Source organism: Takifugu rubripes, chromosome 3 (assembly GCF_901000725.2).
Source record: "Takifugu rubripes chromosome 3, fTakRub1.2, whole genome shotgun sequence".
In the NCBI taxonomy this organism is placed as follows: domain Eukaryota; kingdom Metazoa; phylum Chordata; class Actinopteri; order Tetraodontiformes; family Tetraodontidae; genus Takifugu; species Takifugu rubripes.
Window position 1 is genome coordinate 4,472,733 of NC_042287.1, and position 21,604 is coordinate 4,494,336.

A 21,604-nucleotide genomic window follows, 5' to 3' on the forward strand; every position below is an offset into this window, starting at 1 on the left:
GTAGTTATCTATATGGCTCAGGTGTAGCATGACGGCAATATGACTGACATTTGTTATTATTCTGAGATTTTCCTTTCTACTGCCTTTTTTTGGTGAGTGACCTTGTCCAGTTGCCCGACAGAAGTCTGTTCGGTTAATAGACCTCCTCCTCCCCCTCCAAGCTGCATATCAGCATCCTCAAAAAAAAAAAAAGAAATTCAAACAACTGTAACCAAACAGATGAGTGGAAACCCGGCGGAGTCATCCAAGAAGCTGAAATGAGATTTTATTCCCCGTTTTTTACTGTCCCACAGGTGTTTATGTACACACATGAATAAGAAATATAGGTCACACTGACAGCGAGTCAGAGGGATACAGTGAAAATATGGGAGGGGGTGGGGGGATGCAGGGCAGAGGAGGAGATAGAGGTGATTTAGATGAGCAGGAGCTGAGCGGGTTGGGGGCAGAATTAATGGTACACTGGCCAGACAGGCATCGCCGGGGGAGTTGTTATCACCCAGGCATGTTCGCAAGCTTTTAAAACACAAACAGCCCATTTCTTTTAGCTTAATCTTGAGGAAATACACTGCCCAGACCTCCTCCAGCAAATAGTTCTGTTTTGGGGATTTTTTCCCAGTGAGACTATTAACAAAATGTTGGGGGGGGGGGGTGTAGTTGCACTGAAGGCTAGTTTTTTATGCCACATTTCAAATATTTTTCTCAACATTCAAAAGACAACAAATGCTTCCACCAACACGAAAGAAGTCCATTGTCAAAGGTCCTTGGATGTATTGATATGTCAGTGAAAACCAACGTTTGAGATCTTTTCAGGACTCATTTTCCACAATATCGGTACCGGGGCCGGTAACAGATTAGCTGGCTGACTATTGTGACAGATTGATTAATCAATTTCACATTTCATCCCTCCACAGCAGCTCAGGTTTTTTTTTTAACTTGTTGTATAACCCAAGGGTAATTTTTCTCAAAGATTTACCAAATTTACAGACTTTCTCTTTATTTTGTGTTCCCTATGTTCAACTTGGCAAAATTTAAAATACATTGTATGATTTGGAGGCTTCTTGCTTTTGAAGCTGGATCAGCTCTCACACTCTAAAACCAGGGCCCAAATTGTCTGCTCGGGAGTACTTTTCACCTTCATTTTTGTCAACCCACATCAAAAGTATTTTTTAGCAACCCAATGTTATACTGGATATAAATTCAACTTGGCAGAATTCAAGATGACTGACATTAGCAGTAATGGCAACAATCTTCCCTCCTGTCATCTGTAGATCTGCTCCTTTTTCTGTCCTTTTAAAAAAGAAAATGTTGTCTGGAGGATCAGGCAGAATGGAGAGCCAGGTGCGAGGGCAGGAGCTGATAAACAGGCGAGAGCGTTATCAGGACAGGGAGTCTGATAAATGGCAACATTCACCAACAGCACTTACCGATTTATAGCTGCCACACTTAAAGAGGGGCCGTGGCTGGAGCCAACAATTTATACAGCGGCTTGACTTGTTGTGTACCCAGTTATTATATTTATTATATCTGATCCACTATTACCTTGTCTAATGTCACAAATTGCAGTTTTTAAGTACTGTACCAGCACCTGAATTCTATTCTTGTGAAAGCTTAAAAACTCATTGCAGACAGAAATGCTGTACCCTATTACGGAGCTATAGCTCCCAACAATTCTGCTAATATTTCCACATGATTTGGGGATTTATTTCCATCCTGCAAACAAGCACATTAGTGAGGTCTGCCACTGATGCTAAGGTCTGGCTCAAACGCGCCATTGCAGTTAATCCCCGAAGCGCAGCTCAGTGAGGGCCAGCACATTTCATCCACGTTGGAAACAGAAGGTTTGTGTTCCCGCTGAAGGTACTTTGTGTATCGAGTTTTAATTGATGCTGTAGCGGTAAGGGGTCCCGCGGAAGGTCGCTGTGAAGGAACTTAGCATCCGGGAGATAAAATATGCTTTGTCTCCACACCCACTCATGCCTGTTTCAACCAGTCCAAATTGCAGAACCAGTGGGGTTGGTTTGAACTTGACACTGTTTCATCGAGCCCAAAAACATACATTTATTGTTCTCCAAAAGAAACGACAACTTTTGACAGGTTTTTCAAAGCAGTTCTAGAAAGGAGCAATCTGAAGAATTCAATTTTCCGTCCCAAGTTTCCCTGCCACATCAGACCGACTGTATAGCCCCCGTTGTTTTTCAGAGTCTGCTGCAAGATAAAGGGATAATGAAAATGAAGGTCTGTAAAAGAGTAGGAAACAGATTAACAGCATGAAAGGTACAAGCAGCCAGCCTCACTTCTCTCCCGGTGAGAGCTAAATCAGCAGCAGTTTGTAGCCGGGCCCTAATTGAATGTGAAAGCGAGCTGTGCTAATGCAGTCCTCCAGGTCTAATTGGTGTCAGAGGGAAGAAAAACATCTACTGTTAGTCATGTCAGTCTACAAGACCCTGTCGATCCCTTACATGTCATAAGCCAGTAGGTCGAACATTCCGGATTCTGCCTTACCTTTGTTTAATCGGGGGGAGGAAGGTTCCAGAAGCAACCAATTATGTGGGCAATGACTCATTTTAATCCTCTTTTTGAGCTCTCTGACTGCGCAAGTTTGGTGAAACATGATATATTTGTAAGTTTAAAAGGATTTTGGAGTCTTTGGGTTTGGCTGCACCTGCTGCTTGGATGGGGTCTAACCACAGAGTTTTGGGGACATGATCAGCGGTTTTAGGTTTTTATTAGACTTATCTTTATAAGATCCGTTGTTCATTTATTTAATCTTTTCATCCAGCCGCTCATTTAATTGCCCAGAACCTACTCGGCCCTGCTGGCTACCCTATGAATTGTGCTACCAGTAGATTCAGGAATAGTGCCTAATTGGTCCTTTGCCTTTTAAGGTTTTTTCCTTACCTTTCTCAACCTAATTTTTGGGAATGATTGATGTTTAAAGTGTGTCAAGTCAGATGCATGTTTCTCAGCTTGTTTTTGCTTTTTACATTTTTGGAAACGTTGGTTTTTGTCGGCCTGCACCTTCACTGCATCTGGAATGTATCACATTCTCTAAAATGAAATTAAATGACAGCGTTTACATTTAAATGGTCATTCGGGCATTTGAAAATTATGTTTAATCTCTTTTATCTGTTTTTTGATTGGCAGTTTTTTAGAAAAACTGCTGAAAATACCTCAAATAGCCCCCCAGGCTCTTCAAAAGTCTCTATAATTTGCTGGCACACATGAGCAACAATGAGGTCTTTGATAGTCTAGGATAGAGTTGAAATTTTACAAAAAGAAATTCCTGAAAACACCACATACTATCACAGATATTAACCCTTTATTGTCTCTTTGTCCATCTAGATGAGTCCTGTGGCAAATGCACATTTGGGGCGATCTGTGATGCCCAGAGCGGTCAGTGTGTGTGCGCTTCCGAGTGTGTGGAGTCCAACCAGCCTGTGTGCGGCAGCGACGGCACCACTTACAACAGCGAGTGCGAGCTGCACGTGCGCGCCTGCAAAGAACAGATGGACCTCCGAGTGGTCAGCCAGGGAGAATGCAGTAAGTGATGCGTGCGCTGCTGCGGCCCTGCCCACGTAACTGCAATGCGTCGTGTCTCAATTGCCGGGAAGAACAGAATGGAAGTAAACCTTGAATAATGAGACAAGTTGCTGAATAGAATGCAAAGAGCGAATAACAAAGCGGGATGGATGTTGCAGTTCTGAGAAGGCTTGTTGTGACGGGGGGGTGAGGATTGCATTGGAATTAGCAAAGGGTCATTGACGTCGCTTTTAATTCCCTTCCAAAAAAGCATTTTGTGGTGGGTAAACCTGCCAAAAACAGCCCTCTCTGTCGCTACTTTCCCAGGAAATGACCTTTCGCGCATTTACCAGTCGCTGTGCTTTTTGCTCAACGCAGAAACATGTGGCGGCATTGTTTGTGCCTGGGGAGCCCGATGCGTCAAGAGTAAGTGCGAGTGCACTCAGTGCTCCGGCGAGGCCTTCTCAGCGGTGTGCGGCAGCGACGGCCTCAACTACAACAACGAGTGCGAGCTCCGCATGGCGTCCTGCGTGCTGAAGAGGAGAATTGACGTGGTCAAGCACGGCAGCTGTGATGAAGGTACGAAACAGGCTGGGAGATTGTGTAATTATGCTTAACCAACTGGCCATTGAAAGGGTTTAATTATCTTTGTCAAGTGACCTGTGGCACATTTTTCACTCATCTGCGGATTCCCATAATAGCCGCATATGCCAGCAGCAGCGTGCCAGCCAGCAGGCTAACGCAGCGAATGATGGAGTGAAAGTCCCAACGCGCGTCCATCAATAAAACCTGTTCTGTGGAAACAATTGAATGCTGGGTAATTAAGTTCAGGGCAACATCTTTAGAAAAATGGGCTCACGCTTTGCCCGTTTGTTCATCCATTGAGACACTGAACATTAAGCAGCTGCTTTTTGTTATTTTTTTTAAATGATCATGTCGTAATTTCTGTTCAAAATAAATGAACACTTCTTTTACTTGTCTCAATTAGTATTGATACTGACGAAGCTCCAACTTTTAATTATTTATTAATCGCTCAAGCAGCCAAAACAGAACTAAGTGGCCAGGATTGTAAAGTGTTTTTCTATTGTGGAGCGATCCATCAGGAACAAATCTTCTTTGGTCGAACTTTAATAACGACTGTGATTTATAATAAAAACTTTCTGAGTAGGTGCTGCGTTCAGGTTTGAATAATGGGAGAAAGTTGCACTTCATTTCTGTCAATGGTAATAAAGACAGACGAAGAACCTTTGAGGTCACCTCATAGTGTCAGGTGTACCGATCTTTATGCTGAGTAAGCACAATCCAGTAGATTATTATATAGCAGACCGGATTTATTAGGGGATGAACATTGTCTATTGGTCCTGTAAAGACAGCATATCTCTCAGCAAGGCAACCCTATCCTTTATTGTTCACACGCGTGTTGCAATGGCACCCAATATCCCGGATTTAGACGCCCGTCATCCCTCCGTTTTGTGAATAAAGTCGATCTAATTCACTGTGCAAATCGTATCTTGATCAGTTCTGGCAGCCCCAAGGCAGGATATCATGGTCCCTCACCGGGGCTGTCTGGGTGACGTCCTGGGGGAGTCACGCACAAACTCCTGGGTTTTTCATGCTGACGCTGCTACTTTCCCCTCCGGTCACGGGCTGTCACACAGAACGGGCTCCTTGTCTGACAAGGTGCGAAGGGGAGCAGATTACACCTGCCGGTGGAGGGAAAGCTGGAGAGGTTGGAGGGGAAATGGGGTTTAATGGAGAACACAGGAAATAGAAATGAAAGAAATCCTCTTCCAGTCTCATTGTCAGCCGGGAGTAATTCATTTTTCTTCTTCATATATCTTTTATTCTACTGCCATTGTCGGCCATGTTGGCCCAGGGGCCCGTGGGGCAAATCAAGCTGCCGGGGCTTTTTGTGGTGGATTTTGTCATTTCATTGACTGAGACGGGTGACCTTTTTTTGTATGTGGAGCGTGAAGAAAAGTGAAAGACGCGCTGTCATTACACACAGATGCACGAGGACACTCTTCGCCGGTTCTGTCAGTTGTCTGGTATCAAGCAAAAATGCTTTTCGCTTCGTCCCTGGGGACATCGGCGCCCCGACGTTTCCCAGCTCCCTTTGAACACCGTCTCTGAGCGTTCTTCCTTTTTGCCATCAGTTGTTCATTTTGATCTCGAGAAAACTACCAGTCTTGCACAATGGATTATTTTATTTTTCTTTACTCCCTGCCGCTCTCTGCCGTACCCACCCACTCTTGTCCCCTCCTCATTTTGCGCTCTTCCCCGGCACTATTGTGCCTCTCGACAAAAGGGCCCGTGATGCCTCTGAACCAGCGAAGAGAGGTGATCATCTATAATCGATAAATCTCACCTCAGGGGTGGCCAGTGGCCCCGTTTCTTCTTCTGTAGGATCCATTTACAGTCCTTTCAGATGCTTCAAATCTCATGCAGACCCCCCTGCAGGTATTCTGATGACCTTGTGAAACAATAAACAAGCCGCTGCTTTTTATTTCCCTTTCAGTTGCGGTGGGTTTCCATCCGGCTACAGCGAAAAAAGCATTTATTTTGGATGGATGCACATCTAGATGTACGGGTAAAGAATGGAGGGTTTCAAATGTGCATCACAGTTCTTTGTAACAAAATGTTACCAAAGATGTATCAAATAATCCCGAAGATGTATTTCCTGGCTATGAATGGCAAAAAAAATAAAAATCCTTTCTGTGAAAAACCTCATACTCTGCACTTCATATCGTAGATAAGCTTGGAGAGGAAGTGAACATGTGATTTATTCTGTTATGTAGAGCTGACTGCAAAGCCATCCTCATTAGTCTTAGTGGGGGGGGACCAGAGCATACAAATGGTAGTTGTTTTCCTCCGCTTTTTGTTTAACAGTAATGAAAAATGACAGCGCTCCTACTGTTGGCCATACAGGAAAATGTATCGCCTGCTTCATTTCACACTCGGGTGGGCCTGGCAAAGTGGGAACTGAGGATAGTGCATCACCTATGCAGACCCTACTTTGAAGGATTAGCTTTCAATAAATGCCCAACGTGTGATCATACAGTGTCATACCCACCTTCTCCTGTTACGCAGATCAATAGAGATACGCAAGACCTGAATTAGACATGAAAGCAGTGGGTGGGTGGGCGGAGGACAAAGGGCAGGAGGTCCGATCACCTTTCCCTCATCCGTCAAAGGGCAGAAGAACTTTATTTTGCCACATCTCAACTGCAGCTCTCTCATAACTCAGGGAACTTCATTCGGACGAGCGTATCAGTCAATAGCAAAGCGTACAGAGGACTGATAGGCGATGCGACCAAAGGCCGATGTCATTTTCGTTCCGAGCGACGAAACGGCCACAGTCGGCGAGGACTTGTTTCCTAAAAACGTGTTGACATTCACGCAGGTCAGGGTGTCAGGTGCCAGGATAATGTCAGCCACTCCTGGAGTCTGCGGCATGAGTAATCAGGTCAACCAAACATCATCAAGTTGCATCTCAACCTGCTGCGCGTATTTCCCCTGCTCTGTTTCGCCACCACATCCTTGCCTTTTTTATTTCTTTGTAACAGCCATGGTTGCAAATGGAGAAATTGCTCCTAATATTGGTGACTTTGCAGGCTTCAAATATTTCCCCTTGTTGCAAACTATACCAGTGAGTGAATGCTAAGTAGTCTTTCTTTAATCAGCCCTCACCCAGTACCTTTTGAGACACTAATAGATTCACTCATCCCCTCAATGTTTTCATTTCCTATTTAAAAACACTTACTAAAGGGCACCATGAAAAAGGTATATGCAAATGGTTTCATATCAATATTCCTGTTTGGAATGCAGGATGGTAAATCATCCCAAGGACTTCCTTTAGTGACATTACTTACACATCATTTCCTGCTGTTATGTTGGCAACACATGTCTGCCCTTGATGCCTGGACAGCTTCGGCTAATGTGTCTCCTACTCCTCTTATTCTGTAGTTAGACTCTTGTCTTGCTAAGTCACTGTATTTCTTTCTTCTGTATTTCTTGAGGTATTCCTATGATTTTTTTTTCTTCTTCTCCGTTTAGCTGCGGAGTTCTGTCTTCTCCATAGAGCTCCTTTGGTTAAATAGACTTTGGCTTCTGACATGATTGAGTAAAAAGAAACGAGCAGGCAGCGCAGAGAGAATAGCTGATGCAGCCATCCTGGCTGGAAATGTATTAATTGAAAGGTTCATAGGCTGCCAGGCGGTGGACACATCAAAGAGCAACGGCTAATTAGAATCCCCTTGCCTTCCACTATTTATTTATTCCATTCTAAAGTCTTACCTCTTTTTATTTATTTATCTTGTCCCTGTGAAGTGGGCTGAACTGAAAAAGGACTGGCTATTTCTGCAATTTCCTTTCATTGCGTTTTGCTGAGCAAAGTTATGCCCGCTGCGGTAAAAAGCCGTTAGCGGATTGCTAGCCATGTCACAACCTGTTGTACTCGGGGAACGAGGCGATGGTTAACGTGTCCTGATGTCTGTAGGACACACGACATCTGAAAGCCTCCATAAATCTGGAGCTTGACTCTTGGTATCCTCTGCTAATGAAGTGAAGGCTCCTCCACTGTATCGACCACTCAGAGCTGTCACAGGCCATTGCTCATGACCACTATCAAAGAACCGCCAGCACTCCCTCCTTCTCCTCCTCTACACTATGACCCAAACCGTAATCTACTTAGAGGATGGGTTACGCTAAGTGGCACTTCCATCAGAGCGACATTGATTTCACCATTAGTAGGGAGAGCAAAAGGGCCTTTTGCTTACCTGATATATATATATATTTTCTTTCTTTATATCTATTTTGCCTTTCAGCTGCACTGGGAGCTTTTAGAGTTTGGATTCCTCTTCTGACTAACAAATTTGTTTGAAGTCAACTTTCTTCCAGCCCACGGGGGGGCCTCTCCTCTCTGTCTGACATTCTCTCCATCTTTCCTGCTGACTGCTTTCATTCTGTCTTCACATGCGTTCACCTAATCCCCCTAAGGACTTTCACCCAGGGTGAAATTTGCAACTTCAAAAGCAGGAACCGCCCCTTCTTTCTGAGCCCTCTCTTTCCTCCTGCCTCCAATTTGTTTTTCATAAAAGGTTACCTCCCTGGCTTTATTCTTTCTGCATTTCGCTATTTTATTCTGTACTTTCATAACTGCCTATGTTGGAGTATTTCTTGTCTAAAGTTTTTCACTTTCATTATTTTGATACATCTTGTTTCCTGTCAACTTGTTAGTCCAAAGGTGAATATCTAGTGTTGATTTTAAAGTTGTTTCGCCATTAAATAGTTTTAAAAAAGTATTGATCCGTTGTACTGTAAACCTGAAATGATGTTCAATAACAGACCACCTATTCAAGAAAATAAAACAGTTAATGCATTTTTTTCAATGATTTGCTGACGATTGAATCAGTCAAATGTCTCTAAATAACATTCATAAATGAAATGTATTGTAAATGGACTCACTTCCTGGTTTAAATAGTTAGGGCTAAATAGTAACATTTTGTTGGGCATTAAAATGAGGAATTTGATTGCGGTAGGAATAAATCTGTTTTGTGAAGACAAATGATGGTGAGAGGGCGATTTATTTTAAAACGAACTGAGAACCAAAGACTTTTAATACAAATCAGAGGTCAGGCAAACATTAGATAAAATAAACGTTTCTGTTCATTGCGTCTGAGTCGCTAAGTCCAATTTATAGCACCCTTTATGATTTAATGTGTTTTCATATCGGGGTTTAGATACTTTCTCCAAACCTTTTTTTCCTGCTTTTTTGTAGGTTTAATTTGAATATAAAGGACGCTGCTACCGCCGCGAGAGAGTTTAATTTTTTCGGTTAATCTCTCCCATTTAGCACTGTTTGTCATTGTGTCGCCAGATGAGAACATCTGCTAATTGTTCGCCCCTTTTTCATCTTTCTTCTGGTTGTCGGATGCAGACTGCGGCTCGGGAGGCTCGGGATCTGGCGCCGAGAGCTGTGAACAGGACCGCTGCCGCATGTTCGGAGGCTCCTGGGACGAAGACGCCGAGGACGACCGATGCGTCTGCGATTTCACCTGCCAGAGCGTGCCAAACAACGCAGTAAGAGCGGCTTCAAAGAACCCCACCACAGGGGAAAAAAATCAATCTTTCTCAGAAAAGCACTGCTGCTGACTAAATCTCAAATACCGTAATTTCTTCATCACAAATAATTGCCAAGCAGCAGTTTATTAAAAAAAAATGTAAAAACAAAGCAGCCTTTTAACAAAAGGGCTTGTGTTTTCTGAACTTCTCTTTGTGAAGACAAGTACATCATGAGGAGCACCATTAATAACATCAAAATTGCTTCTTTTCATTGACTATAATTAAAACCCTGGCGCATAAAACTCACTACATACCTCTGAAATTATCGTGTTATCTTTAAGGCCCCGCTGATATGTTTTCAAAATAGAAACGCTTTCATTAAAACTGACTGCGCGAGTCTTGATGATGTCATAGAAAAATGTGCCCATTGTCATCATCGCCCTGCTCCTGTCATTCTTGAAGGTTTGTGGCTCCGACGGCAACAACTACAGCAACGAGTGCGAGCTGAAGAAGGCCAGATGTGAGAAACAAGAGCACTTGTTGATTCAGAATCAGGGACCCTGTGCAGGTCGGTACACGGCACCATTTGCAGTTAAACTCGATACGGTGCGCCGAAGCACCCTCAGCAAGACTCATTGACATCGACATTCCATTTCTCCACTCATTTCATTCATCAATGGGGGATTAATAGTCTGTAGAGGGTCACTTCTGTCCGTCTACAGTGTGGCCAGTGCAACCTGAAGCAAATGAGGTGAAGCGGGTGATGGCTGCATTACGGTCTTTTTGGAATTCGTTCAAGGGTGCTTCGCTCTGCACTGGCACGGATATGAGAAATTTTACGGTGTTGTTTGTCCTTGAGACAATATGCGATGTGGGCTTTGGTTGCTATAGCTGCAGATGTACAGCAGGAATTACCCCAAACCACATTAATGGAACTCCTAACAATTACCAGTAGTTTCACCGAATGCTTTTTGTGAATCTGTGAGTTTTTGCTGGGTTGAAGGGAAAAATACAGCAGATTTTTAAAAAAGTAAATTTGAACAGTTTGCTACGGGCTGTTTACAGACAAAAGTGTGCAGTCAGCTGGTCAATCCGGGGGCCATGTTCACCTGCGGCTATTCAAATAAACCCATACTGCCTTTTGCGGACAATAAAGCATAATTTCACGAGCCAGACATCTGTATTATGCTTATTTAATACGATTGAGCTTCTGGAAATCAAATTGTATGACCTCCATCGCAACTTTATATACTTTTCTATGGAAGCCGTCAGCAGCTTTTTACATCGTTTGTGTAGTTTTGTCAGAATCCTGTGCTCGTGAACTCGGATTCTAATCAGTTTTCGTGAAATATATAGCTGCCTCCCAAAGATGAAGCTTCCGCTGGTGCTGGTGCTGGGCTCATTCTGTAATTATTAAGCGACAAAGTGAGCAGCTACAAAACAAGGCATAAAGTTTGCTTAATTTCTTGCTGCTCACAAACATCCTCACCCTTCCACTATACGATGATTAGCCCCTCTCTGCACGTACTGCAGGCGGGCGGCGGTAATTATCAGAAATTTGGCGTATCGGTGGCTAGGTAGTCAAGGTTAGTGTTCTCGTCGCAGTTGGCTGTACTAAGTGGAGAGGTTTTGCTCTAATGTGAGAAAAATAAACACTTCAGGGATTTTGTGTGATCCTCTCAGTTTAATTCCCCATGGGTATGACATGCAGGAGCATGGGGAGCGAGGGAGTGAGAGGGTACTGCCAGTGTTTTCACACTCATCCTTTCAGATTCCTCTCCCTCCTAAACTGGACTCCTTGGGCAACGACTGTCACGCTTTTCTACCATCCATGGATAATCAATCCCTTTTTTTGAGGAGCCCTCAATGGGCACGAGAGCTCTGGGCTCTCTTTTCATATTGGAAAGTAGAATAACTCAGATCTTTGGGCATTTACCCTTCATGTTACCCGTTTAAGGACAAAACTTCCGTTGACCTCAGCTTTTGGAAACTTATCGAAACATTCCAGCTTGTGGTAGAGGGGCAGGGCCGCTACCGCGGTCTGATTTATAAAAAAGAAAGAAAGGAAAAAGAACAACTTTGCATGTAGTGTCGGCAGTCTCATCTGCTTCCTCTCATGGCATTTTAAACCTTCCTGTATCACTGCCTGCAAACTCAAATCTGGGTCAGGCAGCTTCTCTAAAATCCTTAAAAGAACACATCGGTTTGCCAGACAAGCAAACAGGCGTGTGCTTCTGTGGGGATTCAAAGGAAGAGAGCAGCAGACCTTGAAAATAAATGTGAGGGTGATATTGCGCGTTACGGCGGGCTGCGTTGTGCCAGACAATGGCCACTGAAGAGGAAAAACCCTTGAAGGGTGGGAGACCATATGAAATTAAAAGTTCCTTTTTTGACCTAATAGGCTCAGAGCAGCTAGGATGAATGGATCGCTGGAAAGTGGCAAGTGAAATGAACTGTGTCCAAAGCCCATCTCTGGAGTGGGAAAACACTGGGAAAAGAGCGCGCCCAGTCATCACGATTGCGCCGAAGCTCATATCCACACCAGTAAGAGCGTGATTTATGGCGCCTGTGCCTCCAGCATCCAAAGTCCAAATAAGCAACACAAGAGAAAGATATCGAATGGGGAATAAATAGAGACAGAGGGAGAGTAAAAGGGAGGAAAAAATGCCTTCTTCCTGTCTTCACTTTATCTTTTTCATCCAGAGCTGGAAGAGAAGTTAATTTTTTTCCCCCAATCAAATCTTCCTTCCACTGCACCTTTCTGGAAAGGATTTTGTTTTTGTTGAACTCGTGGTGGTGACGAGTTTGAGGATCGCTGTCGATGAAGCAGAGGCTCCTCGGCACAATCCTTCTCAATATGCCTTCTTCTCTTCTTCCTCTTTGGCGAAGGTTGTAGGGCAGCAGTACAATTCTGTAATATTAGACAGGAACAAATGATGAGCGCATGCCTTCCACTAGGTGGTAAATGTCAGCTGCCGCATATTACCAGCAAAGCCATTGTTTGCTTTCACTGGAGGTAATAGCGTCATTTTCTTCCTGATTTTGAGCTATTGCATTGATACAATTGTTATCTTAAGACTGACTGCCAGCATCTCCACCTTTGCCCTTCAAGCCAATCTTATTATTGAGGAAAAGAAAGTTACACGTCGCTTAGCGGTCGGGTTGTCTAATCCCCCACAAGCATAAACACACACGCTCTGCAGCGCATCAGTGAAATGATAAATGAAATGCTGGTGTTCTTTTAGTCTGATCCTTCTCTCTTCTCCCCCTCTCAGTGGTTTCAGTCAAACCTGCGCCTGAGCTGACAGCGCCCCAGCACTGCAGTCAGTCAGTCTACGGCTGTTGCCTCGACAGCATGACGGCCGCCTTGGGGGTTGGACTGGCTGGATGTCCGAGTAAGTCCTCCGTCCATCTCTCCCCCGTTCACCTTCACTCTGGAAGTTTGCTGTGTATCAGCATAATGATTTCTTTTTTTAAAACCACATAGATGCTATCATGCTATTTGAGGGCTTATTGTCCTTGACTGCAATTACAGTACCGACATTGTGGAGCTGGAAATGTTTCATCTTAATCCAGGGAATAATTATGATAACACTGTACTGTATCGACAAAAAAAAATCTCTTCTTCTGTTGATGTTGACAAATGATAGCACAGAGATGAGGGATAAAGTGCTGTGTCAAGATCTTAGCTAGAGGATACAGGAGGAAATGCAGACATAGTAGGGACATACATTTATTTAGCAAAGAGAAAAGTGACTTCAGCTTGCTTTATTCTTGTTTTTATTGAAGAGAAGTTGCCATAACGCACTATTCTAGCATTTGTTTTCCTGTCTATAAATGTGCACTGGTCTCCTCAGGTACCTGTCAGTGTAACGTCTACGGCTCCTACAAGGGCACATGTGATCCAAACACCGGCCAATGCTCCTGTAAGCCTGGTGTTGGGGGACAGAAGTGCGACCGCTGTGAGCCGGGCTTCTGGAACTTCCGTGGAATCGTGACAGAAAACATGAGCGGATGCACGCGTAAGCCACCCTTTTATGACATCTATTGCATCCAGCTGCAGGGGTAGGTGCAGCTCTTTGAATTCGGGGAGTTTCTCGTCGTCTTGCATAAATGCGGCATCGTTCAGATGTCTTCTCTGATTGGTCAGTCTGCCAAGAAAAAAGTTGCAGATGGAAGATAATGTGGAACCATGTCAAAGCCATGCAAAGACTATCTGGGTTTGAGAGACCTGAATCTCTTAAATTCGGTGTCATTCCTGCTGTAATCGAAATTCTGGTCAGTCTTATAGATATAGCCCAGCTCTGCACAAAATCACAAAACTGCTTTGTACATCAATGAAGGAGGAGTGATTTTAAAACCTCTCTGAATCCGAAAATGGGAGAGTAGAGTGACAGTAAGTCAAAACAGAGAGAACACAAATGCTTTAGGAGATTCAGAGTAAAGTGCTCCGATTGGATTCCTCACAGTTCATAGCAATTAAAAACACTTAGCTAATATAAGACCATCCTGGACCATATGAAAAAATAAGTAATTACAGTAAGAAAAAGATAATAAAGTTCATTTGAAAAAAATGGGACTTTTTTACAAATTTCCATTTCTCAGAGGAAATGAGAGGAAAAGATGATTTCCATTTATTCTGACTAACATTAAATCTCTGCCAGATAACATCCATTGTCTCTGCTGATACTTTTGGGTTAACTATTGTGTCATTTAAGTCTTGTTCAACCAGCTGCCCTCATTTATATTCGGGAGAACATCAGGGTCGCGACCCGTCGGTGCAATGCAACACGGTGACAAGCTTATATCCTGCCACCGAGGTGACATAGGACGTGACCCCTGAGCGCCACAGAGCACGTTCAGGAGCATTTATAGCAGCAGGACACCTGCGGGTGTCTTAACTGCAGCCTGACCTTAACAAGGTTTACCCACAGAAAGCAGATTATACGCTGCACAACAGAACCGTGCTCAGTAGGAGCGGAAGGAGGAAAACCATCACTGTTTCTAAGTACAAGATGAGGTTGATGTCCCTCCCCTGGGTTGTTTTTCTCCGTTTCTATTAATACTTATTGCTCCCCTGCTCTTCATTCCGTGTTCCCTTAAGGCCATTTGAACCTTTGACCACAACAAATGCATCTGAAGCAAAGTTCAGAAACTAAGACTGCCCTCTGACATTTTCCCCTCTGACAATTATCGCTAATTTTTTTTTTTTCCCTTTTCCCTTTTTGGCAGCGTGCAACTGCGACGCTACGGGCTCGGTCCGGGATGACTGTGAACAGATGTCAGGTCTGTGTTCCTGCAAGACGGGAGTCAAAGGCATGAAATGCAATGTGTGTCCAGACGAGAGCAAGATGGGCATGAACGGTTGCGACAAAGGTAATGAAATAACGCCTGCTTGTTCTCCATATAAACAGACTGACACTGACCCAGACAATAAATAGAATTCTACCTTATTCACACTACGCCGATGTAGATTTTAATGGGGACAAATACAGGGTAACTTATCTGATTATGTTGCCTGCGATGCGATCATCAAATCGATCAGATTTACAAAACTGTTGTGTTTCTCAGCCAGTGAACTGTGTGGTTTCAGCAACGATTATCTTTGCATGTTAGAAAGATAATGGTGGGTAGGCGTGATGGTATCAGTGGGTCGGATGGCTAATAGATGGCTAATATTTTCTTCATTTGCTATTGTACGTGCTCCACAAAACACCCATGTGTGGTTTTCATGCATCTGCACATGATTATGATTGCTTTAATTATTAAAGAAGATTGGCCCAGCCACTGCTCAACCGGTTAAAGGAAAGGTTAGTTCCCACTGAGGCTGCCTGCAGCTCCTTGATTAGGACGTTTCATCAGATATGGACTGAAATCCAAATGTCTAATGAGAACAGCAGTACATGGCAGAGAGGTGGGCTGGTCTGCCATGTTCCCTGCCACATTAAAAGACAACTTACTGCAAAGTGGTGGCACATGAAAGGAGAAGCCAAGTGGTGGGGGGGTACTTAAACCCCTATGATGTTGCAACAATGCAGAGACCCCTCGCTTTCAGCCTGCCAGGTGGCTGGTAAGCACCCCACCTGCAGCTCCTGCTGCGGCAACTTTGAGGGTTCAAAGGCTCCTTTGGAGAGGTTTGACAGAAATTTGTCCGGAAGATTCCAAATCCTTGCCCCCCCCCGACGGATATCTGTATTTGAAAGGCATCGCAGTGATATCGCTGTGGACTTTTTAATGCAGATAACGCAACAAGGATAACTTTAAATTTGTGGTACGGTGAAAAGAGCAAAACAGGAGAAAAATGCTAATCTGAGAACTTCCCTTAATTAAAAGATGGGATTACACATTTTTGCAAGGGTGAGAGTTGCCTCATAATTAACGCTAGTTTAAACATAATTGGAGGAAAAGCTTTTTTGATGTCACCCATGTGTCACAGTGTGGATGCCAACCAATAAAATAATCATATTAATTGGGGCGTACCATTTCCTCCACAGGCCCTGAATCCCCAACATCCTGTGATGATTTAATCTGTAATTTTGGAGCTTCGTGCATCGAGGTGAACGGCCAAGCCCATTGCGAGTGCCCGTCCCCTGATTGCGACGAGAAAAACAAGACCAAGGTGGGTGTAAAGGTTTGCAACCCAGTTTTAAAACGAACAAAAAAGTCATTGTACGTGTGATGTCAATCTCTGTCGTTGTCGGTCACGATGGAGCAGGTGTGTGGTTCTGATGGGGTGACCTATGCCGACCAGTGCCAGCTGAGGACCATCGCCTGTAGGCAGGATAAGGACATTGCCGTGCAACACTTTGGACAGTGCACAGGTGAGCTCTGCTGAAAGCTCCATGCATCACTGTTGACATGGATGAGCACCGTAATGGGAAGAGCCAGGAGGCCTCACTCTCGCTGCCGTTTTTTTATTTATTTCTGTCCTAGTCATGGTCCATCTGAAAGTTTTTTTCATATGAAGGTACCAGCACAGGCTGATTTTTGAGGAAACGTCCAAATATTTCAAATTAGTTCCTGACTTGGAATTGCGATCCAAGCTCGGAAGGAGCAGTTGTTAAGTGACCTTGGAAATCTTGTTGGCAGCATTCCTACTACTGTTGCGATTTGGTGCCCCAATGTGAAACATGTACAGTTTAAAAAAAGGTATTGCAGGAGAAAAAAAAGCCAATCAGAAGCATTGGCAGACTGCGAGATGCCTGAGCTTTGAAATTACGGAAGAAAGCAACGCTGCTTCTTTTTTTTTCTTCTTTTTTTTTGCCTTCGCGCTGCTCTCCTGGGATTTGGCTCCATCTTTCAGAAAATCCCAAATGGCAAAGGTGTTAATCCCTTTGCAGCTTTATGCTGCCAGCAGCAACATGCTGGTGGAAGCAGTGTACACATGTAATGAATAAAGGTTACGGCTCTTAACCATCGGTCCGGCTGCTGATAGACATTGTTCGGATCGTTGTAATAGGCGTCGGGAAGTTCGCCAAGGCCGTGGCTTTTCGTGTACGGTGAAGTTGTCACGCTGGCTGCCAGCTTGCGTCACTACGGGGTTCTACCGACGCCAATGGCAAGCTCAGTGGGGAGGAGGGTAGCCAGCTGTGTGGCGTTGGCCACGAGCCACTGCCAGGTGTCGAGTATTTGAAAATGGAAATAAGTTCTTTTGCCTCATTGCTCAATGGGCACATATCAGGTGAGCTGTGGCACTGCAAATGACGCATCCATTTTTTACATCTCCACTGGGTTCAATTTGTCGGACTCCAACCAGGTCATCTCCATAGGGGGTCGAGATGTTCTGTCTTGCTCTCTTGTCGCAGGTACACACAGGAGGCATCCAGAAATGTGCTCGGCAAGAGATTGGCTTGTCTGTGATAAGTCTCTGAACATCTGGTAATTACAAATTCAGTGCCGTAGGTTACCAACAGAAGTCAGCCAAATTCCTGACTGTTTTCATTTTCCTCTGTTGCCTGGCAATGCCGATGCGGGCTGTGTGAAATCCCTCACCTACGCCACCATTTCTGCACACAGAAGGCAAAAGATGTCTCGCAGCGGTCTCTTTACCCGATGGGACCCTGAGGGGAGGAGCAAGCACCCGCGCCTACTGCCAGCCACGGAGGATCTTTTAATTCCTTCCTCCGGATGTGGTCGCACTGCGGGTAGCTGCTCCGTCGCTGCTGTCAGCTCAGGGGTTAGATCTGGAGCTCATTTCACGTGTGGCTGGGTGCGAATTAGCATTTGCTTTGCTGCCACCCCTCACCACGCTGCAGCCCTGTCTCTCCTCCCCTCACTGTTTACATGCAGTGTTTCCAGACCCCCAGCCTGAGCTCTGTGGCATGGTGATGCTCACCAAGCTGCTATGTGGTTTGACAGGGGAACAATGCCAAGGGCTTATACAAATGAATGAATACTGATACTTTTTAACAACATTGATCTGTTGCAACTACTCCAACCGCACACTCCGCCAGTAATGGATAGCCTGAGGACAATTTGCCATTCCTTTTCTGCTAGTGACAAAGGACCTCCAACAAACTGTGATGTTGCTCAGATATATCTGAAGTCTCTGAGCTAAAAGAAAGCGCAACCGTAGAACATGTAGAAGGGACTTTTTCTGCCTACTTGGCTGTGCCTCAGCAGAAGATGAAGAGACATATCTTCTAACCGGTAGAAAATGCAGCCGCTTCTGTAGGAGGCAGCAGAGGGAGGGCATTTGGTTCGTTGAGCAAATCGTGGAAGGGGGAAATGGCCAAGCAGTGACCAGCCTCTCCCATATGGTGCTGTCACCTGCGGGTTTTCAGCAAATTGGGAGCGGACAACAGCATATGGCATTGGAAGGTTCGGCTGCCTTCGCCTTGTCCAGCAATTTTCCTTTACTAATCCGTCGCTCATTCTGCCACACAGTTCCCCCAACATATTCTACGACTCCTGTTGACCAGCTTTTCCTTTCTAACTTAAACGGTTTTATTGGTCCCTAAGTGTCAGAGGAGACTCTTCTATTTGTGCCCTGATTTCTGCTCTTTTGCCTGTCATAACCACCGAAAGAGCTGACCTGGCTGGATGGATAGCGGTATCCAGCGTGCTCTTTGTCAGCGTAATTGTGTAAATGTTCCTGTCAGAAAATTGCCACGGAATAACTGTTATTTCTTGACGAAAACAGGGTGTTGTGGTTATAACTGCTAGTTTTGAAGATGTGCAGCGTTATCGGGGTGTTTCTTGAACCTCTCTGCCCTGTATGGTGGTCAATATTATGTTATCACGCTGAATTTAACGTGTCACAACATTGGACCCCTCCCTCCCCCCACCACTGGACTCCGCAATGATAAGAGATTTTATGAATAATTCATATGATATGGAAAATATTAAGTGGAATGCCAATTGATTCAGATTCCATTGCATGTCCTGAATACCAAATTTTTCTTCCTCACTGAACATGGGTGACACAGAAAACATCCTTAATAACTACCTCTCAACACTAAATACAAAGCTGGAGCAAGCTGCCCTGGCAGTGATTGTCTTTCAGGGACTTCTGCTGTCTAGTGTGTCTGTTGCTCCATTGAGAGGCAAAAAAGCAAAGAAAAAAGGCAAATGGACTGTTAAACGTGATTAAGACAAGCATGAGCTGAACAGACCGTACTGCCAGCCCTCCTTTTTTTTTTAACTCTTTCAGATACTTTCTCTCTTCTACTCGCCTCGTAGTCAAGAGCTCACTGCTCGAGATTGTGCACACAATCGCACGTTAGGCACTTCTCTGGGAGAAAGCCTTGTGACGCTAAGCTTGGCACCTGACAGACAGGTGCAGCCAAGAGGAAAGGCAAAGCACGCCACCGTGCTTAGTGATGGTATCACTGCTCTGTGCCCTCCGCTCCGAATCGCCCTGTACGCAAATATCTGAGGAGCTTTAAGCTGACTCTGTGTCTCCGAGGCTTCCTCCTGAGTTGGTGGGTATCACATTTCACACCTCGGTGAATAATCGCCGATCAAATAAGCAATTATGTCAGTGTAATTAAGTCCAACACATAATGTTAGGTGAATCCTAATGAGGCACAGATCTGTGGTATAAGTTTTTTCTAATCTGTTCATTTCACCCACACATTAACACTGAGCTATACTCAAGGGGGCATAAAGATTAAAAAAAGGGAACGTCAGCGCTGTCACGCCTTCGTGCCTTGGCTTAATCTTAAGTGTTCATTTACAAAGCATCTCTTAGCCAGCTTACTCCTCCCCCTCAGGAGTTTTTGTCCTATTTATCCTGTTTTATAGCAGACAGTTTGTCCTCTTGCTCCGGAGCTTTTTGCGTTGACGATGATGGACTTTAGGCGGAGAGCCTCTTCCCTCTGCCTCGTTCGGAGAGATTTCTGGCCGCGCGTGATTGTGTCATCAGCAGCGTGCTTGCGGTGGAAATGAGGGACGCTTACGCTCTCCGCAAGCAGCAGTTTGCTGTCTTTTAAGGCCGCAGTTAAAGCCAGCTTTTTTTTTTCGCCCCCGTTTCTATCAATCATTCATCACCAGAGGCGCGGGCTGTTGGTGATTAAAGCGTTGCTACTGGAGGGCAGTATTTGAATATGGATTTATAATTCATAGGCATTGGCCTAGCATGCATGCAACAGATGAACTTTCATTTTGTACACTCAGATACATGGCATAGGTCCACACACACAGACACTTTCCAACAGGCGCTGACATCTCGGAGCAAAACAGACAGCAGCATACATAATTGAGAATAGAGTATTTCATTATCCATGTACATCATCCACATTCATCCTGCATATGGATGCATTTCCATCCCAAGATTTGAGAGGGCTTTGTCACATTGCCAGGGCATTGAATCAAAGATATTTATATATTCTTAACAGTTTGGAATGCTAAAGATATTATTATAATTGCGTTTACTCATCCATTGAATCAAAGTTAACATTTTGTCCGACGAACGCCACCCTTCCATTAATGTTTCATGGAGGCATCAAGGCAGACGGTCAGCTGTGTCACAGAGAAGTGTAGGATAAAAAAGACAGTAGTAGCATGGTAGTATTTTAAGATTGCATCAGACTCTTTACTGGCTTGCAACAGTTAAACCAGTAACAGCGAAACAACAGTAACAGCTTAAAGCAACATTTCATCTTTGCTGACATGACATTGTCATTCATCCATTCCTTGCTTCCTCCCCTTCCCTCCACCAGAGTCCATCACCGAGCCGGCAGACCGACCCACATTCAACCTACCCGCCACCACTCCCAGCTCAGCAGCCGCCACCACCATCACCACCACCGCCCCATTCCACCCTAACATGGTGGAGGCCCTTCCACCTCCGAGGACCGAAGAGACGGAACCTACAGAGCGGCCTCCGATCGCCACCCCCGTTTCCACCTTCACCCACAACCGTGTGAATTCAAACCTCCGCCACTCCATCCACATGCAGCCTGAGCCGCAGGCCACCACAGCTTCTCCTTCTCACAGCAGCCCCGCCCCCTCCCCGGCTTTGGAGTCCTTCGAGGAATCTGGCAGCGGCGAACCCAGTGGGGATGATGTGACTGAAGAGGAAGAGGAACTGGAAGATGACGCTGGTAGTGGCCTGCCCTTAGAAGCCAGTGGGGCAGATGATGCATCTGGTAAATCCATGCTTTTTCACTTCATTTCCCACAATGCTTGGAAGAAGCATTAAGGTTGGCTATATTTTCTGAATGGACACCATGTCACATTCATACCATCATCTGTTAAGAGTTAAACTTTTTGCATTATATGCAAATATCCTGAAGATCTACACCAAAGCCAGGCAGGCTGGGGAGGGAGATATATGTAATACTGTTAGTGTCCTTTTCACAGGCTGTAGTGCATATCTCATTTTCAGAGAGAAGGGATTGTATTTTCATGGTTCACTGTTGCTACATCACCCGTGTTCTTTCGTTCTACAAGCGTACTTGTTCTCAACAACTAGCAAAACAAACTCAGGCTCTGTATAATACTCTCACCAGGCTGGATGAAACTGCATCTGGAGATCTCTGCACCTTGACAGGCTGGTGGGCCTGGGTGTTCGACGTGT

At 44.8% G+C, this 21,604-nt stretch overlaps 1 protein-coding gene across 11 annotated transcripts in view; it reads left to right on the forward strand.

The window, feature by feature from the left end:
• The window catches only part of agrn (agrin), a 198,479-nt gene that overhangs the window by 141,995 nt on the left and 34,880 nt on the right, over positions 1-21,604 (forward strand). For 9 of the 11 annotated variants that reach the window (XM_029834076.1, XM_029834079.1, XM_029834080.1 and 6 more), the window contains 10 exons: positions 3,343-3,540; positions 3,898-4,098; positions 9,458-9,600; positions 10,045-10,150; positions 12,858-12,977; positions 13,440-13,604; positions 14,815-14,958; positions 16,077-16,201; positions 16,298-16,403; positions 20,745-21,173. In XM_029834076.1, coding sequence (XP_029689936.1) covers positions 3,343-3,540; positions 3,898-4,098; positions 9,458-9,600; positions 10,045-10,150; positions 12,858-12,977; positions 13,440-13,604; positions 14,815-14,958; positions 16,077-16,201; positions 16,298-16,403; positions 20,745-21,173 — 1,737 coding nt within the window. The remainder of the gene's footprint in view (positions 1-3,342; positions 3,541-3,897; positions 4,099-9,457; positions 9,601-10,044; positions 10,151-12,857; positions 12,978-13,439; positions 13,605-14,814; positions 14,959-16,076; positions 16,202-16,297; positions 16,404-20,744; positions 21,174-21,604) is intronic. The other 2 variants (XM_029834084.1, XM_029834085.1) reach the window with 2 other exon arrangements.